The following is a 23048-nucleotide window of genomic DNA, read 5'->3' as shown; positions in this document are numbered from 1 at the left end:
AGTACAAGCCATGGTGCAAAAGAAAAACCAGCCATAACATCACATAAGGATAACAATACTATATTTTGGGGACAGAGGGAACAGGTGAGCGGGGGGGCCCTAATCCCAATTAGGGGCCCGCTCGAGGCTGATCCCCGCCGCCACCCTGAGGGGATGCTGACCGGCGTCTCCCAGGTCCCCCCAAAATAAGAGCTTATGAATTAAGTACAGCCTCTGGCTGCCAGGGACCAGAAAATATTCCTGGTGAAATGTCCATACCTTCAATGGACAGGTGAACCCTGTCATTGCAGAACATGGCCTGGTTGTGTACCGAGATCCCATGTTTAATAAATTTGAGGCCTGATAAAAAAGGCAGAAATTGGCCACGGCTTTGTTCAGTTTGCGCTTAGAAATCTCCATGGCTTTGCTGCACTCTGCCTCATGCCACTGTTGGCGAGGGATGATTTCTGACCTCTTCACTTCTGTTCGAAGTCTTAGCATGCGTGCCAGGGATCTGAGGGAGGTGCCGATTTAAGCCAGAAAAACGTCCTGCCCAGCTAAGGCAAGTCATTGCCCCCGAAATGGGTGGATGATGAGGAGATAATCGGGGGGTGGGGAGGGAGGCAGATAATATTAAATCAAGTATTTCCTGATGTATCTTTTGTAAGCCCCCGATTCCAACCCCCACTCCCTTTTATGGCTTTCTCTTGCAACCCCCCCATCCAGGCTGAAGTGGCTGCTCCTTTCCTGAAGGAGTGGGATCCAAACTCAGTAGGATTCCATCCTATAGCTATTATAGTCTTCCTGAGGACAGACCTCACCTGGAATCTACTGAGGGCAGACCGAATTTTGTGTGTGAATAATTGCCCCCCCCCCCGGCTGGGGCGCTTGTTCGTGAAGGCCCTGGTGCTGCAGATAGGGCAATATTCTGTTTCCTCAATGCGGTACAGGTTGATGATCCTCCCTTTTCCTAATTGGTCAGTTTTGGGCCTACGCAGTTTCACAGCCCTACCTCTGATCCTGTGTTTTTGGAGGCTATCTCGCTGATCCTGAACGCCCCAGAGTAGTTGAGTGTGAAGGCAGCTCTAAATAGTGAGCTCTCGTAGGCATTGTTGCATACTGCAGGGAGGGTGTCTAGCAGAATTTTGTAATTTAGCAAAATTGAGGGGGCGCCTGGTGTCTGTCTTGACCCCTTCCATTTTGGACCAACCGTTGAGAGCATATCTGGTTAGTGCGCCGTGGGTGGGGTCGGGTGCCACCGCTAATCTAGTGTAATATGAAACTGCTGCCAGATGGGAGAGCTGGCTGGCGGGGGTTGCCTTGGATTTGTCCATGGTGGCCCAAACCTCTTCTGGAACTGCTGTCCTCCTGGCTTCTGCCTGTGGGTTTAGTGCCTTGCAAGTGGAGAACTGAAAAACGGGACAGAGCGTCAGCGGCCTTATTATCTTTGCCTGCAATGTGCCGCCCAATTATTACCATGTTATTTTCCAGGGTGACTTTTTGTCATTTCTCTCAACACTTTTAGCACCAGAGGGCAGGAGGCAGCACCCTTGTTTAACATGTGTACAACCGCCATGTTGTCTGACCGTGTGACCAGTTCTGTGCTGGCCAACAAGTCCCCCTTTAAATAGAGTGCCATCCATTATGGGGAATATCTCTAGCAGTGTGATGTTCCTGAACCAGCCCCCCCTCTGCCAGCAGGGAGGCCAGTGCTCAGCGCACCATTTGTTACCAAAACATACCCCAAATCATTTGCTGCCAGCCGCATCTGTGAACAAGGACCTTTTGTCTGCTCCATTCATGGTTTTGCGCCATATCACCTGGCCATTAAAATTGTTAAGAAATGCTTCCCATATGGCCATGTCTAGTGTTATTTCTTTGCCCAATCTGATGTGGTGGTGTGGCTTAGTAACCCACCCTCATTTTTAGTTCCACGTTCTTGTTAAAGATCCGGCCTAGGAACATGATTCTGGTAGCAAAATTGAGCTTCCCAGCAAGGGACTGTATTTCCCGCAGCGTCGCCTATTCCCTGCCTGTCATCAACCTTATTGTCTTTAGAAGGTCCTCTATTTTGTCTATGGGTAGGCAGCATTCCCTCTTGGAAGAGTCAATCTCTATGCCTAAGAATGGCAGGGTGGTGGAGGGTCCTACCGTCTTCTCAGGCGCCAGTGGAACCCCTAATGCCTGCCTGGTTTCACTGAGTAACTTAATGGATGCGCTGCCTATGGGAGACCCTGCTGGGCCAGTGAAGAAGAAATCATCTAGATAGTGTACCGTTCTGGCTCTAGGCGTGGCCTGTTGGAGTACCCTTTGTAGGAAAGAACTGAACTGTTCAAAGTAGGCACATGCGATGGCGCAGCCCATTGGGGGAGGGGGGGGGGCGTTTATCAAAACAGAATATGTTGACAAAAAATGGAAACGCGGCCACTGGTAGGTGTTCTTGTGCACAGGCGGCAGCCTGAATGCTGACCTTGTGTCGGCTTTCGCCATGAGAGCGTGTCTACCTGACAGTTTTACTAGGTCAACCGCATCCTGCACGCCGCTGTAAGAGACAGTAGCCTCAGTGGCAAGGATGCCAACATTGAAAGAGCTTCCGGGTGAGTGAGATAAATGGTAGATCGTCCTAACTCCACCTGCTGTTTTTTGGGCACAATGGCCAGGGGGAAGCATAAAAACTCAATGAAAGGAGGGAGTTGGAATGGACCCTCAATCCTCCCTAGGTTTGGCTCTTTACCACTTTATTCTCTTATTATGTTGGCTGGGGAAGAAGCAGATTTTTGGTTTTGGGTATAGTGGGAGATCCCTGGCCCTTGAATGGGATCTGAAACTCATCTTTGAAGCCCTGACCCAAGAATTATCTAGCTGCAGGGTCAGGCTAGTTCTCTAACATTTTTATTAGTTGGTCAATTTCTGTTGGTGAGGCTCCCATTTTATTACTAGTACATGTTTTACCCTCTGAGACTTTTGGGCTGGGCCTGGAGGGAGAGGCTTTTGTGCAGTTGTTGCTGCTGTGGCCTCCATTGAATGTGCTGCATAGGTGCTTGTATCTGCACTCAGAGCCCTTGTTGCAGGACCCTCTATTGAAATACAAGCAGGTCCCCGGGGTGCTCCCTTTGGCCCCACCGGTGCTGCGGTTGGCCAACTGCCCTTGGTTTTGCCCCCCTGGGGGCGATCTTCGAAACAGGGGGTTTGTTTTTGTTGGCCTGTGCACTGTCTTGCTGGTGCCTGCGCTGGTTATGCTGCCTATTTCTACCTCTTCTGTTATACTGATGCTCATGGTCTTTATTTCTCTGCGCGCTCCTAGCCGAGATTTCATTTAATACATGGAAAATATACAGTTTGGGCTCTTCCTCCTCCCAGCCCAGATCAGGGAATTTCTGCATCTCCTTCCTGAACTCTCTATCGTAGTTCAGCCATGATTCCCCCCAAAAGGTATTGTGAATCTCCAAAATTCTGTGGTGATAGGCAATCAGTGCAGTGCCCTCTTCTGGGAATTTTTCTAAAATGATTGTTGACAGGATTTGAAAAGAGGCCTCCCATTTCTGGATATTCTTTTCCAAAGTAGGCCTCTTCGCCCTATCTTTCTCTTCTTCTTTCTTATCTTTTTTTTTTAAATACCAAAACCTAATTCTTCTTATTCCAATAGGCAAAACATATCAATAAATGGCTTCTTCCAAATCTTTCTCTTACTTTTGCTCTCAATGTGCCATGCAATAGTCTTTTTTAAACTTCTATTCACGCTTTTGCCGGCTGTGCGCCTCCCATATTTAGTCATTTCTGGGCTTGGGAACACAACATCATTGCTAGGCCCAACCCACGCTTTAAGGTGGCCCTGGACATCCTCGCCCCCAGAATCAGACTCTGTATCCGTGCTGTCACTCTTGCTGCTGGAGCTGCTCGAGTCATCCCTGTGTCTCTTCTTTCTTACAGCACCCCCATCCTTGTGCCATTTAAAAAATGGTTCTAGCATTGGCCCCAAAACATTGCTTTTCACAGTACCTGATTTTGCTTTTCTTTTGGTGTCGGGGTGGGTTTCTGAAGAGGCGGGCATGCTGCGGACATCGAGGCGCTGCTTCTTCCTGGTCGGCTGCTCCATTCCTGCTGGCTCATCATCGCCGACATCTTCATCACCTAGTGCGCCTGCGTTGTCAGCATTGAAACTGGTTGATGCGAGCTCCGCCATTCTTTCCTGCACCAGATCCATGCCATGGACAGCTTCTGCTGCTTTGGCCCAGGGATAAAGCGTCAGCCATCCCTTTCCTCTTTGGGCCTCTGTGTGCTGGTTTGTAATAGGTGGTTCATGTGTTGCCCACTCGGCGTGCCTTGCTCCTGTGTGCGCCAAAAATGCTGTATGGCACCTTTTATTCTCCTTTCAGTTACCTGTGTTAGGTAAGTTTCTTGCTCTGTATCTTCCTGCTTACACAGATTTGCGGCTCTCGCAGCGTTGCGCACTGTAGGGGTTCTCATTAACGCCTGCCGGTACCGTGGTTTGTGAAAGAAAATGGCCCCGGTTGCTCCCCTGTGTGCTTGCCCTGTGATGGTGTGGCCTGCTTAAGGTAAAGAGGATTTGTCCATGCAGCTCCTCTCCCCCCGACCCCTCGAGGGTGCTCTGCGTCGACCTGCTTCCAACCAGGTGCCTTTATAGCTTCTGCTCTGTCCGCGGGCTGCCCGATTCTATAATTGTTCGAGCAGCGTTCCCTGTGGGTTGTCCTGCGCTGCTGGCAGGCTTTCAGTGGTGCTGGAGGGGCTGGTGAGAATTCCGCCCTACCGCTCGCTTCCATGTATGTAAAGTGATTACCATCCAGTGGGAGATGCCTCGGCTGCGGTCCGTGTCATGCGTGTGACCGGTTGTGCCCTCAGAGTGCCTCACACTGGGCAGCAGCAATCTTCACCAGACGTGGCCTTCCTGTGATCTTAAATTCCAGCTTTGCCAAAACGGACTTTCCAGAGCACTTTTCCATGCAGACACAAGGGCCAAATGCCTCCTTACTGCTATTAGTATGCTGAATGATGACGACACTGCAATGTGACTGCTGCATGCATAGAAACCCAGTGCCAAAGTCAGGAATGCCATCTGTTAATGCGCCGCACTCGGCCGATCTCTTCTCCCGTCTCCTTTGGAAACTTTTACTAGAGCGCTGCCTGGTCACTGGAAATCGGCCTGCCAATCTTAGATATGGCAGTAATTTCCCCTATTTCCTCCGTCAGCAGTGTTCTTCGCCTGCTTTGATGATGCCTGCGTGGCTGAGCCGACGCACGCACCGCATGATCCCTTTGATGCCGGTATTATGATGACGGATCCAAATTGTGTTCTCTGCTGCAAAGAAACGTCTGCTGAGCTACTTCGTTCAGTGCTTCGTGTCGTCCTGCTTCAAGTCTCCCTGCAGCCGTCCTGCTGCTGTTCGTGGCTGACGGGGAGGAAGCATGAGAAGGGCCACCTTGCCCCCGCCAGATAAAGGCAAAATTCGGCCTGGGGGCAAGGCGGCCCCTTCTTTGAACTTCAAAAGGCCCCCGCTCAGCATCCGCAGGATGGGAAGGGGGGCCTTTGAAGTATGGAGGGCGAGGTGACAGGGGGCAGCGACTGCCGGTTGTCACCTGCCCCTCTCACCTCACCCTCCTGTCTTGGAGACGCGCTGTCTGGGTTCCCATTGTAAAGGGACCCAGCAGCCCGACCCCACCATGTGCATGCTAAGTGGGGCAGCGCCAAAAGGCACTGCCCCACCGGACTTAGCACAAACCCCCCACCTCCCAGCTTACGGCCCCGGGCCTCCCATCCGGGTGGGCCCGGGTGTATTTTCCGTGTGCTGTTTGCGAGCCTACGAATTGGAAGGAGCATTTCTCTGACGCCCTTTCATCACCCCGGCTTTCTGGAAACAAGACAAAGGGCATCAGGCGAGGGTGCTAATGCTCGGCAGAGCCGTGATGTATAGCCACTGACAGGCCCAGGAAACAGTTCCACAATAAATCGGAGTCACACTGCAGACCGGCGTGCACTGGCATTTACTGCTCTGCCTTTCAATAATGGAGCTGTCAGGCATTTCCCGCAGGCGGATTCCCACCAGTATATGGCGTGGGTGCATTCATGTAGAGTGGGGGTCTGGCCCAGAGTGGCAGAAATGTCCCAGAATTACGCAGGCGGCTTGATGGCAAAAAAGCCACTGGCCTGCATGGGGGCCCTGATGTAGAGCATTAGCAACATCATGTTAGAGCATTCTTACAACACCACAAGTGACAATAAGCATGCAGTAAAGTGCCTGGCTGCCTTACAACAACCTACAGATCACAGTATTCAAACTAGCAAGCACATCACTGGTGACCTTACCGCAACCTTGATACAATAGGAAGGTATGATATGATAGGTTATTTAGAACGCGCTTAATACCCAGAGGTTTCTAAGCGCGGACCCGGGGGCGTCTTGCTTCTAAGGCAAGCACGTTGCCCCTGAGCTGTCCTCCCGAGAGGGAGGGAGGTGTTCGATCTTTAAAGAAATAGTCAGGCATATTCATTATCATTTAAAAAGAAGCCAAATAATGACAAGTAAACAACATTAGTGGCTCTTGCACTGATAGACTATGTCCCCTTTCCTGCACACTGCTTGGGTATCGGTCCTCATAGGCCTATCACTGGAGCATTAGAAAAGTAATGGAAGCCGGGGTGCAGGCACCGCCTCGCCCAGGCTCTTCCTGCCTACCATAACTCAGCCCTACTCTCTATGGAATGTAATAACAGAGAGAAGGGGGAACGGTGGGTGGGCGCCTGCAGGAAGGGGACATGAACCACCAGTATGGATTGGTACATCCTGTCCCCCTTCCTCCAGACTCCTGTGATAGATTTCATAGCATCCGGCATTCATTTAATGGAGGACGGCAGCCACTACTCTGTTTTGAGCAACACCTGGTCAATAGGAGCATTTGATGTGGAGCTAGTGCTACCCATGTTGTGCTATGCCATGGACGTTGCTTTTGCAAGTGCGTGTATCTCAGCCAGAGCATATTGTATGGAAATTCTATGTCTCCACAATGGAGGAGACCACTGAGCACATTGAGGAGACCCTTCAAGCCTGTATTCTGTGAGAAAGACCACTGTATGTCCCCCCAAACAATGACAGAGTTCCTGAATTGGTAGTCTTGTGCAGGTAAGATTTCAGGGCCCTTCGTACATCTGGGTTATGAAGAGTGATCTCTGCCTCGGACAGAAGTGGGGAAAGTGAAAGTCTGAGATGGCTTGAAAGTAAGACGCATGAGTCCGCTGATCCATCTGACCCATATGGCATATCATATAGCGCTTGCCTGCTAACAAGGTTTAGAGCTCACCCACACGTCAGACAAAAGTGATGGCAATCCGAAATACCTTCTTCTGGGCGAGGATCATAGGTTCAAAGGATTTGTGATCCAGGGCTTCAAGGGACACGTTTGGGTCCCATACAGGGTTAGGCTTCCCCGGCTGACCTTCAAAACAATTCTTAACAAACCAATTCTTCAAGGAGAAACCCTCTGCCTCTGAGTTCACATGAGCAGTGAAGGCAGCCAGGTAGGACTTTCGAGAGTCAACCTGCCTTTCAGTAGCCACTAAATGGGACATGAAAGGCACGGTCTGATCCAAGATGTGGCAAAGTGGGTCCCAATGCTTCTCCAGGGAGCAATGACAAACGTGGAGCCATTTGCTGTTGTACTGTAGATGGCGTCCTGGTCGCTTGCAAGATCCTGAGATTATTCTCATATAAACCCAGATGCTCACTGACTAGTATTTCAAACTCCACGCGGCCATTTTTATCAATTGGTGGCAGGCATGCACAACCTGTCCTTGCTGTTGAGATTGCAGAACTCATTTATTTATTTGCACTTATAAAGCGCACAAACAGCCCGGAGGCCTGGTGGCGCTGGTACACGGAATCGGCTTAGTTACATGATGTGTTACATGGGTAGCAATATAGTTACACAAGGGGTTACCTAGTGTAGAGCATATCGCGGCTGAACACATACATAGAGCTGTTGTTACATGTGTGCACATCAAGACGTGGCATGGAAGCACTGCAGGAATTACTGGAATAGCCATGTTTGGATGGCTTTGCAGAAAGCGAGGTGTGAGAGTTCGTATCTAAGGGCGAGCAGGAGGGAGTTCCATTGCCTGGCAGCAATGAAAGGGAAGCTTATGCCACCACATCTAGCACACTTGACAATGGGTACATGAAGCAGGTTGGTGTAGGGTGTTCTAGTAGGTTTGGAGGAGAGGGGTATTTTTTCTCTCTGTGAGAGGTAAGGTGGGGCTGGGTGGTGTATGCACTTGTGTATAAGGGCATGTGTTTTGAAAAGGACACGTTCACGGACGGGCAGTCAGTGGGCTTGTTGTCTGGCTGAGGAGATATGTCCCTTTTAGGTATGCCTATGGTGGCGCGCAGGGCATTATTTTGGATGGTTTGCAGTTTGTCAAGGTTTCTTGCCGAAGTGCTGGTGAAGAGGACATTGCAATAGTCCAGTCTAGAACCGATAATGGCTTTGGCAATAGTTAGGCAGTTAGCGGTGGTGAAGAATCGCTGGGCTGCATTTAGAAGTTTAGTGTTGTAGGCTGCAGAAGAGGCAATGGCGCTGACTTGCCTGGACATGGATAGGTTGGCGTCTAGATAGACCCCAATAGTTTCTACAGCCTGGGATACTGAGATCGTGGAGTTGTCGATAATGAAGGAAGAGTATTGGGTGTCAAGTTTTTTTCAGATTGTCAGTGGGTCCTAGCATTAGTAGCTCTGTCTTTTCACCGTTGAGGCAAAGCCAGTTTTCTGCCACCCAAGTGTGCACAGTGGCGTAGGTGGCGCTGAGGGTCTTGGCATCAGCCTCGTAGTCACCGGACATCTCTGTAGCAGCAGAAAGGAGCAGGGCGCAGCTATGTGAAGACTCTCAGAGTATGCAGTATGGTTTCAGCCAGTTGGGAACCACCAGAAATAGACAATAGCATGCATTCACCATGAACATGTGTAGAAATCTACATTTGAAAGGGGGCAGAGGAACAGTTTAATTGAACCTCCCCAGACAACACAGGGGGGGGCCTGTAATATGAAGATCCTGGACTCTCCTTGAGTGTATCAACTGTTCTTAGTCTTCTGATGAGCTGCAATGAGGCTGTTATGAGGGCTTCCCTATTTCATAAGGATGGCTTTTATACCTATCCATGGCGTTCACGCTCATCTGAATGCTGTCAGTCAACTTAGGATGCCTGCTGTGCAGTTATCCTCCCATGAAAGATAAATGACGGAAAATGATATATTGCGGGAGATGGTCCAGTGAAAGATGTCCAGAGCCAGTTGGGGGTAGCATGGGCTCCACTGCATGCTCAAATAGAACACTGGAGTTTCCTCATCAGTGTGCACCAAAACATTTTTGCCCATTAGGAAAGGTAGGTTGGCCTTCAGGGCCATGAACACTCTAGAACAATTGATGTGGTGATACAACTTGATCTGACCACACATCATGGTTTCTGGCTGTTGCCAGGGTAGCCAGAAGGGGAGAGAGGATCACAGAGTGTAGGCCAAATGGGAAACCCGGCCCACCCCCATGATGTGTGGTGACATGACAAAGGGGAGATTAACTACAGGGTGTAGGGTAAGTGTCCTTCCAGAGCCCACCCATTCCCACAATAGGGGAGAACTTGTTTCAGTCTGGTTCCCAGGGAATTGGAGCTGGATATCACTGTCATTGTGATTTCCCGACCCCAGACGTCGGGAGCAGACCAGCCTACCCCAGTTGCTGGCACCCATGGGGACCTTTAGGGCCCCAAAAGGTTGCCTCAAGACTTCCTGGAGTCAGTCCTGGTGCAGTTGGCGCCAGGCTCATATTATTGCATCATGTAAAGAAGGGAGCATGGAGACACACATAGCCCACCCTGGAAGAACTGAGCCATACAGTCTACCTTCGGGTGTGGCTGGAGGGACTACTTTACCCTGAGGCGGAGACATCCTATAAAGCATTAATATTCAGAAAAGCCTCTGTCTTGATAGTCAGCTCCATTGCTACTCGCTAAATGATGGCAGGAGAGGCAGGATCCAGACCCTGGGGGTGGACCAGTGTGGGAGGATCACCCAGTGAGGGGTCTTCGGGGAGTCGGAGTGGGACACAGGATGGCGAGATGCAGTATCCCTCACCCTGTAACACCTTTACCCCATTTTAACAGGTACAATACTTAGGGACTTTACCCCCCCACCTTCCCCCTTACCTGCACAAACACTTTCACACGGACAGCCTGCTCTGGGAGAAAACAGACTCACACCCATGCATTACACCTGATGTGTCCCAATACTGTGGTCAGGCAGAGTTAGGCAATTTCTGTTAACTACCCACACCTGACTTCCATTAATCTTCCGCGCACGGATAAAAGGCGGAGCACGAGAGCAAATTCTGAGCGAGGCAAAGCACACAAAGGAATAGCATTTTCCGGACATCAAATGAACGAGGGGAGAAAGGCGGCATACAGAGAAGAGAAAGCAAGAAGCGAGATACCCTTGACCTTTCCACAGAGAAACTGTTACTTTCCACAAACCTTCAGATTAGAAAGCGTAATGCCGGAAAACCAGACTAAAGCATCCTATTTTGTGTAAAAGATACCGGGGCCCTCCTGCATGACTGAGCGAGCCGGGGAGGAGCTGCGGCTGCTGTGGTACTGTCCTTGGCTCCAGGATAAATGCAGCCCCAGAGAAATCAACACAGCCGGTGAGTTGGGGAGTCTGATGCCAGACCAGTCTGTGTTGAAGTCAAGGTTTCAAGAGGCAACATTGGATGAGGAACGCAAGAGCAAAGAATGAATGCGTGTGATGAAAGACACAAGCTCATTTGCTGATGGATGTTTGAACTCCTATGTGAAACAGCAAAGCTGCGTAATAAAGTAACAGAGTGGTCTGACATCGTGGGTGTGCTCAATCGAAGGTCTATGTATTACGTACCTGGGCAAGAAGTGGCAGAAATAGAAAAAGATCAAACAGTAATGAATGGAATGAATCGAAGGAATCAAAGTGGTCCTGCAATGGTTTGAGAGAAATCCATTGCACAGTTGAAAGTTTTCAGATTTTGAACTGTGAAAGAAAGCAAGAGTAAAGTGGTCTGAGCCTGACTGAGGGAGACTGTGATCCAAGCCTGACTGAGGGAGAACAATTGTGAACTTGTGTAAAAGTGGTTCGGCCCGACCGAGGGAGACCCGTGATGAACTGTAAACAAGAAAACTTGGGAATATCAAAATCCTGATGAGAAGAAAACGTTGATACTTGTCTGTTACACTCCGCACTCTGCAATAAGAGACTTTTATTAGAAAACTTTGGCGCAGAAGGCCCAGATACCTATATTGTGAACTGCATCCTTGTGGCAGAGAAGCCAGAGTGTGTGCAAAACTCGAGTGTGTCACCTTGTCCCAGGCTGAAAACGTGGGGAAGGGAAGCCAACTGCTCATCTATCCTGACATATTGTTTTGTGAACACTTTTCTTTTATATACATCGTTTCCCACACACTTGTATTTAGAAGTAAGGATTGGCAATAGGAATATTAGTATAGGCCCTTTTTATTTTGGCTGCGACTCCACTTGCACTGCATCATTATTATTTGATGGTCGTAGCTCGCTCCCATCTTTAAACTTAAGGGTAGATAGGCGTTCTACCAACCCATTGAAGTTCAATAAACACCCTTGAACTGTGATCACTTGTGTCTGTCTTCACTGTTTGATACCATGCCTTCCTTACATAACCCTTCTACCCATAAAGAAGGTATGAAACGGGCAGCAAGGGAAATAGGTTGCTCACCAAACAAATGCTCCAAGTACTTGGAATCATTTTAAGAGGGCCATCAGCCCTTTTAACCCCCAGTCAGAACATTAAACTACAAAGCCTTGCTCGTACTCAGATGACTGCAATCACATGACCACTCCAAGTAAAGAGGGAGCAGGCACCTTTTCCAGGCAATATATAGGAGGTTCACGTTTCCTCCTCAGTCTGGGTGAGAGGGAGCAGGAAAACAGATGTGCCTGGCAGAGCGCAGAGCAAGGAAAAGGTCCAGGAGGACACCATAACATCTCTATGGAGAAAAGGGCACCAGTGTGCAGTTATATTGTCGAAAACATAATGTCGAATTACAAAAATGTTGAAAAAAGAATGTCGAATTTTTTTTTCAAATGCTTTATTTTTTATTTACATGTTTACAAGTAAAAAAAAAGGTTAAAACAGAAAAAAAAATAAAAAAGGAGGGTTGGGGGAACCCCCCCATTTCGAACAAAAAACAAAGAAAAAAAGACATTCCATTTTTTTTTCTCGACATTATGTTTTCGACATTTTGACTTTCGACATTGTTTTTCGACATTAGTGTCCTGGGCGGTATCAAGACCCAGTGACTGGGAAGAACCAGGAGGGGTCTATATTACTGGAACTGTTGGTTCTTGTTTGAGGAATAGATCTTGTGAGTTTGTCCAGCCCACAACCCCAAGGGTAGAAGCCTAGCAAGATGACCACCCTGAAGAGGGACACTGGCCTTGTCGTCTCTTGCAATGTGCAATGGTCTTCAGACGGTGGAACAACTCTTACTCCACACTACTATTTTGTTTCTTCAGCTCCTTTTCATAGTTCGCCTAGTGTCGCCAAGTTGGCTATGCCTTTTTGTTACAACTCTCTTTTCTCCCTATAGGCCTGTATCCAAAAAAGAAAGTTTTGAACCTCATTATTTGTGTGTGTCGAGTATTCTGCTCCCTGCGCATCCTAACTGGGGATTTGAAGTACCCGTATTTACATTAATTCAGGATACAGTAACAGGCATTTAACACAATCACTGTGGGACAGACCATACTGATAAAATATGAATGCCCCTGGAACCAGAGATGAAACTAATTGGGTAAATGGGACCAGTTCCACCTACCCTTGAATCCTAAAAGGTCTATCAACATTCTGCCACCCACATGGCTTCAACTCACCCCGAAAATCATATATTGATAATGTTACTAAACCTATATCTGTATATGCCAGCTTTTAAATGTTCACACCACATTGAAAAGCATTGGTACTGAGGAATGTTTGAGGGGTCTGAGATATTTAGAAAAAAACTCAATTTAGTGGAAAATCAAAGCAAGTTAATCATATGTTGACTGGATAATAGAATGAACAGAGGCATAAAGCTTCCACATTTGTTACATTTTGAGCTACTTGATTCTCGAGCTGTTAGAGGAGCCAGAAGCTACGCGGCCGGGTAGACCTAACTTTCCACACCTGGGACTCCGGCTCTTCTCGAGGCTATGCACCTGTGATCCATGCAGCCACCAGCTGGATCTGTCCCATGGTTTGGGTAGGGTGTCAATGACGACAAGAGACCTTTCAGGTAGGGTTGAATGCTAATAGGGAGTACATTGTGGTACCCAAAACTTAGACACAACACGTCACGCAGCTCTGACTGGCTGAAGTGAGAAGACAGACTGTCTGGTAACGGTTGGAAGCGGCTGTTTGTGACTGCGTGCATGTGTGTCGGTAGGCTCAGACTGACCTATAGGCCAATGGCCACATGCTTGCCTGGGCCCGTTTTCTGTGTCAAAGTGGGCCATTTTGATGAGTTAGTTACCCGTGTAGCTAGTAGTTTTGACAAGTGTTACTGATCAAAGATTTTTTTAATGCACAATTTGCAACACATTCTACCAAAAATCTCCCTCTTGGTACTACTCAAACAGTTTGACACAAAAGGAATGAATTGCCATTTGCAACTATGGCCCACTTTTATTAGTGTCCGACACTGTTTTATGCCCCAACAAAGATTCATCATAGAGTGACTGTGTGCAGGTGTGCGGCACAGGACTACGAAACTTGATCATCACAGTCTATGGGTCTCATTACGGGACCGGTCGTAACCGTGCCGGTGATACCGGCACTGTTGTTTCCAGACCGGCACACTTATAATGAGGCCATATCAATTTATTTGACTGTGCCCTGATTGGCTGCCCAACAAACCATTGTGGGTTACTTTTGTGGGCTGTTTTGAAGATGTGCTTTACTGTGGAGCTTTTAGTTGTGATAAAGATTACAGGCCTAACGTGCCTTCAAATGCACTCTCAGTTCTCAGCTTGTACTTTTGTTTTGGGGGTGGGGGGAATTGACTGCAATTCTAGGATGCGAGAGAATTGTTTTGGAGGTGGCTTTGGGAGAGAACACTATAGTCTCCATATCCTGCGTTGCAGGAGGTGGTAGTGGAGATGATCTAAGCTTAAACATTGACTTTACATTAAGAACAATGCTATTTGCCGGAATTATAGGCAGCAAAGTTAATTGGGAGTGGCGGTAGGATCTTTTTGGTCAAAGTCGCTTATAATTTTAGCTTTTATAAACCACCCCTGCCCTGGTGGAAACGTCTTCAATTAAGGTGGGCTTGTATAATGACTTGAAAAACACTGGGCCTCATTGCGGCTCTGGGGGTAACTCTGCCGTGATACCGGCAGGTTGCTGCCGGACCCGTCATGATTTTTAACGGCGCTGACTTCCTGGTAACACAGGGGGATTACAACCCCGGTAGGCCAGAAAGTCAGGGGCTGGTAAATTGTAATTCCCCATTCACATAGAGTCCCATTGGACTCTATAGGAGTGGGGACCACGGAAGCACCGGCACTGTTGAGAATGGCGCTGGTGTTTCCTTGATAACTCTGCAGGCAGGTCTGACCTGCCCGACGTGACTACACCCGCCCGCAGAGTTGTAGTGTGCCGGTCCGGACACAATGGTGCCGGTGCACTTACCGGCACCATTGTTTCCGGACTGGCACAGTTTTAATGAGGCCCATTGCTTTATTATTGGTGTATCCATGATGAGCCACTTGCGAAGGAGGAGAGTCAGCATGCAGGGACGTCATTTCACCAAAATGCCAGGGGTAGTGGAAGTCACATCACATGACCCTTGACCTCTGATGACATCACAGGAAGTGATTCCATTTGACCCAACCCCGAAGTGACATCACAGGAAGCGAGGGAACACAACCTTTCGACCCTTGACAAAACAGGAAGGGGCATCACATAGCATTGTTCCTAAGTACATAGCAAAAAATATGGTTACGATATCACTATAATGTGATATACATTTCATAAAAGAATAGATCACCATATGTATCGTTAATATGAGTGTGTATAGGCCCATATTACCAAATTACTGTGAATGCAAGCAGACGTCCATGGCCAAATGATAATGATGTGTTATTATAAAGCACTTACGCATAAGCGCTTTATATAGAACAAATATACATACAACATCACCCAACCTGTGTTGGTACTCATTTATCGACCTCAGAAAGATGAAAGGCTGAGTTGAGGCATTTAAGAACAGACTAGATCAGTGACTCACCCCCTGAAGGGTGCCTGAAATAAACCTTTAATGAGTCTAGCAATTATTGTATAGAATTCCAGAAAGACATTATTTGTTACTCCTATTCTTTCTTATTTAGATTGACTACTCAAAGTGTTACACTAGTGCAACCCCCTGTTTTTTTTAAGAGCCCTGAAAAAGAAAGCCAGGGCAGACCACAGGGGTAGCAAGGGAGACCTCAGAGGGCGCAGTTGCGACCTTGGCGACCCCCAAATGACGTCCCTGTCAGCATGCTGTGACAACAATACTCAGTGACCCAAAATGGCAGCAACCCAGCAATCTACTACCAACTGTTCGAAGGACGGAATGTGTGGGGCAGAGACATCTTTATGGGAGGTCAAAAATGGCACTTTCCCCTTGCCCCCATCTTGAACGGGGGCCCCTGCAAGGCTGCTTGAACTTTAGAAGTCAGTTTCCTTGTTGACCAAACATAAGTGGCACACGTTAGGATAGTATTTGGCATGCTGCTGAGGCTGTAAGCCTATTGCTGGTCTGTTGTTGACAAGTACATTCTGCTCTTATTAATTCATCCTCTAATGCTTTCGGTGTTCACTGTGGTATACATAGTTTGTTTGTTCACTATAGCAAACCTGGAGTGCTGCGTTGGTTCCTTGCAGAGATCTATGTTCATATGCAAGATTACACAACCAAATTCCAGCACGGCTGACTCAGCCTTTTCTATGTCTGAAGTTGATTAACCTGCATGTATATGTACTTTGTTTTGTATCATATCAAGTGCTATTGTCGGCAATGTACCTGCACCAAATAGCAGTTAATCTAAAAACAAAACGCATCTGTATGTTGAAGGTCTAGAAATCAGAAATTGGTTTCTTCAGACAGGTGGTTGTAAAACCTAGGCAGCCACCCCTAATGATGAGCATAAAGTGTTAGTCTGAAGAGGTGATTAGGTAACCATATTCAAGACTGTGAAGCCAAGGCGTTCATTATCATGCCTTGGCTTTGTTAGCAGACGATACAATCTTAGATCACTAACAGTACTGTGCTGTTATCTTTGAAAAAAGGGTTGCCTTCTCACATTCTGGTGGCATTGCTTAGCCTATTACTTGATCTTACTTTTTATAAAGGCCATTTGCGTGGACGGGGTTCTAAAGAGAAGAAAGTAGGCAAGATATTGCAGCCATCTGGCAAGAATATTTTAAGGTCTGCTTATTCTCACAAAACACAGTTTTCTTTTTTGTACAATTCAAAGGTTTATCTACACATTTAAAAATTAATATTTTACAAGCATATTTTTCGGGCTTATTTAAAGCTTTAAAATACAAAAGAGAAACCTAGATAAAATATTTAGAGATCACATCAGTTAGACTGCTGGTACTTAAATACTTCCCTTGATGATAGCGAAAATGAAGCTAGAATCACCCCCATTTTGCATAATGCATTTCTATAAAATTCTGTTTTGAAAAAACTGTCATGTTGGGTTATGTGACTTGCACACTTTCCAAACAACTTGTATAAAATGTGACTATTTTAGTTCATGGTAAGAACTGGAAAAGAAATTGTCAGTCCAATGCTTAACCAATGTGTGATCTTCATCACATTTAATTTCATATTGCCTAAACTGTCAACATTCCCAGTCCCTAAACCTTTAAAAAATGTAACCCTTCAGAGTTATTTTGTTCTCAGGGTATGGTCTTCATAAAAGTCTCAAACATGCTTTCAATGGCTATAATGTTACTTCCCCTACAATAATAGTGAGCATTTATATATTGCAAACCACAACCACTTGCTTCTTTGCTCTCCAATGGTAACACTACTTGAAAAATATGCCCTTCTAATATCAGTCTGTCTGGATATAGACACCTTCCTGGTAGCTTCTAATCTTCAACCACTATATATGCAATGGTAGGTGTAGCTTGCTCCTTGCATCCAATTGGTCTCCTGTATCCATGCTTGATCACCTTTGCATTCTTTGAGGCAACTAATCTGAGTCGTCTGTCTATTCTGGATGATGTGCACCTTTTTCATGCAATCTGTGTCCTGCATTCATACTATGGTCAGTATACCTTCCTCGTGGCTGCTATTGATGAAACGTGTCCTGTACCTATGCTAGCACACAAGTACCCTTATCGTGGACTGCTAATGTTGTCCTTGAAATGCTACTTCTTTATCATTCTGATTACAGGAGGAATGAAGAGGGTAATGAGACTGAAAGGGAGAATTTATGCTTATTTTGCGAGGCAGCATATCAAGCTATGAGTGGTGATCGCGACGAGGGGGTTGGGTGGTGTGACCAGCTATTCGGATCCCTTAATTCTTTTGGTTCAGTGGAGGGGGGGCCCCACACGTGTCTGTTTCCCAGGCCCCAAAAGTGTTTTAGCTAGCTAGCCCTGTTGTGGGACAGAGCGATATGTGGTTACGCTGTAATTTAGAAATGTGTTTGCCCCACATGCCATTAACCTTTTCTATTGCCTTTCTGTCTCCCTTCAGATTCTGGGACTCACATTTGCAATGACAATGTACTGCCAGGTCGTAAAAGCGGATACCTTCTATGCATAAGGAAATAACCCAGCTGCGGACATCTACCCCGCTTCCCCTGTCACGGCGCGCAGCGGGGTGAAATTATTGACGTCCCACACTTCCATAATGTTTCCTTTCTCCCTTCCCTCCTACTACTATGTAAAATATAATCCACACCATCCCTGGACCCCCACATTCTTGTCAACCACACCCCGGCAGGAAAAGTACGAGAGAAGGCCCAAGAAGGGGAAAGGTCACACACAGCTTCGGACGCTACAGCAGGGAACACCACACTTAACTGCGAGCAACGAATTATCCAGCTTTGCCAACACAGATGTGGAAGTAACTTTTAGCTGTTGAGAGACTTAAGAAGAAAGTTCTGGAAAGCTCATTGCACCATGTGGATAAATCTCAACAATGAAGGATGTGGATACATTTCAACAATGAAGAGAACTCAAAAGGCTCATAGTGGAAGGGGCAAGGAGCTTGCACTGCATAACAACAGTCTGTTTGTCATGATACAAGAGACTTTTATCGCGGCACGACTACCATAGGTTGCGGGAAGGACATGAGAGACTAGGGCACAGCAGAATTTGAATCGCGGAAGGGTATGAAACGGTGTGGCGGAAAGGGGAGGCACCTGTCTCCACGAGAATACCTTTTTACTTCAAAGTGTCTCTGTACCTAGCCCGACGCGACGGGGAGCGCAATGCCTGGGGTTATGCCGCAGAGCCAGCTCCTTGTCGAAAAGGTTTTCCTTTTTTTTTTAACAAAGCAGTATTTTGTCATGCTCTCTCAAATAAATAAATAAATAAATAAATAAATAAAGCCAGAGTACAGTTTACTGGATTAAGATGCTCTTTAGTTTGTGAAGGAAACTGCTTTGTCCTCCATGTTGACGAGCTGACCGACTCACTCCTGGTTTTCAGACAGCAAAATGTGTTGTAGTGTGTTACACTGACTCAGCTCATCATCCGCTTTTCCCAGGCGACAATGAGGGCATGACTCTGTGGAACCCAAGTTCGGGAATATGAAATAGGCTCGTCTAGCCTTGCTATCCTAGAACTCTCCTGTTTAGAGGCAGTGGTGGCCATATGCACATTTTGTTTCCAGGGGTCCAGGTATGCAAGGGTAATCATGTATTCAACAAATAGGCAAGGTTGGTATGGGCCGCTTGTAAAGAAGAAAAATGCTGCCCTTTCCCCTAGAATACATGACCCACTGTGACCTCACAACCACAAAACCTATAGACATTTTATGATGTATAATATTTATGACTGCATCACTCTGATGTAATGCTCTCTATGGACCACACCCTCTAATTTCCCTGGAAAGGTGCTGGTAACTGGGACATGAATGTTGACAGAAACAAGGTTACCCAGTTACTCGCCCTTCAATATCAACTGAAATGGATCATGTCACAACACACTGCAACCCTGCAGCACAACTGTGCTGTCAGATACTGGTGCAGGATTGACATAGATAGCCAGGCAATGCCTTCTAAATGCTGCTGTGATGGTTTGTTACCTCAATGTCATTCTATGATGCTCCGATAGCCATCTCGATCTCTGCACGTGAAGGCCAGGTGCATGGTAGTCAATTGTAAAAGGCCCCTCGACGCTCTTCCTCTGACCACACACTCAAAACCATTCCACAGCACCAGGTCGTCCTACACCTCGGTATGAAACAATGTGCCCAGTCACAGCATTAGCAAGAGAAAGTCACCCACACACCAATCCACAGCCATGCACATCATAATTCAAAGCATTACTATGCTGTTCAGTACCGTTAAGGGATATACCTTGGTGTGGATTCACCTTCGAGCAGTCATTCCATTAAATCTTATCAAAATGCTCCTGCAGATCTCTGGAATTCATGATTTGCTCTGTTATGTATTAAAACCCGTGTCAGGATTCTAGAAGCATAATGGTTTCTTTTATTGTGGCAATAAGCCTCGAGACGGCGGGCCAATACCGCCCCAGGTAATGCCCCTGGGCTCCATATTTACAGGCCGGAGCGCAGCAAGGGCCTTAACGAGGCCCAGGTGCATTACCGCGTGTGGTATTAGCCTGCCGTCGAGGGGCTGATTGTCATTAGTAGCCCGGCCCATTAGGACGGGGTACTAATAGCATTGTTATCTGTTCCGAAACGACAAAAGAGACCGTTTTCCCTTCCCATGGCGGCCATTGGGAGCGGACACGCTGGGAACAGAAGTGTTTCCAGCGCGTTCGCTCCCGAGAAAAGAAGAAAAAAGAAGGTAAGTGGAGTTGGGAGGGTGGGGAGGTGATAGTTTGAAAGGGGAGGGGCTAGAGGAAAGAAAATACATACCTGAGTCCCCGGCGGGGGAAGAAGGCAGCCTCCAGCCGTGGGGAGGCTCAGAACGGGGATTGCCCCATTTCGAGCCTTCTCATTGGCTAAAGGGCTGCACGCCCCCCTTCGGGAACAAACGCAGGCACGTACGTGCGTCCACTGGATTACACCATGGTCTGGCTCGGAAATGAGCCAATCACGTTAAGTGTATCCCTTGGATGCACGATGCCGGGTACTAATTCTAATCATATATCTACTTTGCCCAAAATGTTCTACTTTTACTCTTACCCTTTTTTTATAACATGGGTATCTTTCAATCAAGTAAAACAAGATCTGACACATCCAGAAGCCTTCTTACTTACATTTCCAAGGCTTATCTCAACTTACATGGAGCAATGACTATGTTTGAATGATAATATTAATGTAACCCTACAGCCGTGGTTGTGCTTATGAGAAGTTTCTCATTACTAATCAAATGCCAAGAGAATTACATACCATGACGTTTTATTTTCATTGAAAATACAGCAGAGTAACTCCAAAGAACAAGCAGTCAGAGAGTCATCCTTAATTTTCAAACAGCCATGAATTCAACATTGCAAAACACATAAAAACCAAACACGTTTCTGCGTTCTCAAAGACTATCGTCATTGAAAATAACAGGACTGAAGTTAAATTGAATCTATATACGTGGCCTAGTGCCATTGCAAATGTACACTGTCTAAACACATTTACCATACACGGCCTCACTTGTAATTGTAGTCACACAGCACAGTGTGACCAGCTATGAGACCTCTAATCTACTGAAAGGTTGCTTATCTGAAAAAATAACCACTAGTTTCCCAAAGTCCATGTGGTCCCTAATCTCCCCTGTGACTTATAATATGGCAACTTTACCTCTTAAAACGTAGCAAATCATTCATTTTAATGTGAGCCCCTAATAAAATACTTAAAAATGTATTTATCTTGCTTTGTTTGGCCTGAAGAAGGTCGCCTCAGATAGCGTTGAAACACAGGCGTTCGAAGTAGGTCTCCAATCGCTGCCCCCTCGCTACTCCCCTGATTCCTATTTTTCAGGTTCATGGGAGTGAGCAGTCAAATCTTGAGGCCTGTGCCTGTCACACAAGGCCTGGTTCACTTGCATAATGTTCGGATACACGAGAAGACTGGTATTCTTAGAGTGCACTGCGTAGGCATTTCTTTCCACCTCAGATACCACCATTCATGAGGCCTCCCTTTCAGGAAGATGACAACAGCAAAGGCCCTTTCTCTAACGTGCAATCCACTTTTATAGCTGTTTAGCTTAGTGTATATCTTTCATGGGCATCATTAAGTCCAACCTTCAGAGCCTCATTCCTTAACTAAAATGCTAATTCTCTTCTAACGTGGTATTTTGACCACCCACCCCGGTGCATCACCATCATTTTTTTATTTTTTTATATTTATTGTTTGCTTTTTAGGCACTTATACAGCAAATACATTCTGTTTAAAAGCACCCACAGGGCAACAGGGAGGGAAAATGTGATTGAAGAACATTAAAATACACAAATACAAATACAGCGACGGAAGGAACAGACAAACCTAATATGCCTTGTGAGTATTCAGTACGTGCAAGTGCAGCAAGGAAGAGGGCAGTGGGGTAAGTGCTGGGATGTCTGTGCTCTGGGTGAGCCACAGATGAAGTGCAAGGTAAGGTAAGTGCTATAAGGCATGGAGTCGCCCTGGGTGGAAAAGTGCGAGTCTCCAGGGCGGAGGGTGAGCCGAGGCAAGTGCTGAACGGAGACAGATGCTGGGAAGGTTGGGTGTGAGTGGTCAGGGGCACAGAGGATGCATAAGGGTCCAAGACACCAATCAATCACAGCAACCATGATGTTAGCAGGGAAGGGAAGGAGGAGGAAAAGAGGAAAGTCTTGAGTTGCTTTCGGAATTTATGAAGGTCCCGCTCAAGACATAGTGGAAGGTGGGGTACTGTTCCAAAGGAGATATCTGGAAGAGGAAAGCGAGCGACCGCCTGCTCTCTGTTTAGCAAAACACTTTACACACAAGGGGCCTCATTACGACCCAGGCGGTAAGGGGTTTACGACGCCGTAAACAGCGCCGACCCTTACCGCCTGAGTACGAGGTCCCTTAGCGCCATGGCGATTTTAACACCTGCTTTTAGCAGGTGTTAAAATCCATGGCGCTAAGGGACCATGGAGTTAATTACGCCACCGTAATTTACGGTGGCGTAATTAACGCCTTCCCCACTCCCATTATGCCCTATGGGGCAAGAATGGGGAAGGGTAAATGGGGATTGGGGACTTACCGCCCCACCAAGGTCCGAATGGGGCGGTAAGTCCGCCAACCACCATGGCGTAAACGTAGTTTACGCCATGGTGGTAAAGTCACGGCCCAGGCGGTAACTTACCGCCTGGGTCGTGATGAGGCCCAAGGAGTTTAAGCCAGAGGAACGTAGAGGTTTAGGAGGAGAGTATTTTGTAAGAGAGACTTGCAGATAGAGTGGTCCCCAGCCCCAGACAGCCTTCTGGATGATGCAGAGGGATTTCTGTTTAGTCCATGCAGCAACCGGAAGCCAGTGAAGACTTTTTAGGGCAAGAGAGATGCGGTCCCTGGGCTTCAGGCCAAGGATGTCTTGATGCTCTATTATGGTTTAGTTGGAGGGGTCGCAGCGTGGAAGAAGGATGTAGTGTTGCGTGAGGCATGATCCATTCTGCACAAAATAGCTTCAGTGCAACTGAACATATTATAATGTAAATATGTTCTAAATCCTACTTCCTTAGTTTCCTTGCAGATATTCTCACAACTAAGACATGACACTTTTGTTTGTTGCATCATTCTTCCTTTGGTGAATGTACGTTGTGGCATATTCTGTCCTTGGGCATGTTTACTGCCATACATGACAGAACAGTGACTTTGTTTAATCTGATAAACATATT

At 47.0% G+C, this 23048-nt stretch overlaps 1 protein-coding gene across 5 annotated transcripts in view; it reads left to right on the top strand.

Moving 5' to 3' along the window:
• TSPAN4 (tetraspanin 4) overlaps positions 1–18633 on the top strand; it is a 3410446-nt gene extending 3391813 nt beyond the window's left edge. For all 5 annotated transcript variants that reach the window (XM_069624016.1, XM_069624017.1, XM_069624014.1 and 2 more), the window contains one exon: positions 17776–18633. In XM_069624016.1, the coding sequence (XP_069480117.1) occupies positions 17776–17844 (69 nt within the window). In that variant the 3' untranslated portion in view covers positions 17845–18633. The remainder of the gene's footprint in view (positions 1–17775) is intronic.
• The last annotated feature ends 4415 nt before the right edge of the window (positions 18634–23048 follow it).

This window comes from Ambystoma mexicanum, chromosome 11 (genome assembly GCF_040938575.1).
Source record: "Ambystoma mexicanum isolate Mex_15411 chromosome 11, UKY_AmexF1_1, whole genome shotgun sequence".
Lineage (NCBI taxonomy): Eukaryota > Metazoa > Chordata > Amphibia > Caudata > Ambystomatidae > Ambystoma > Ambystoma mexicanum.
Note: the sequence above shows the minus strand (reverse complement) of the source record. Positions and strands in the feature narration are given on the sequence as shown.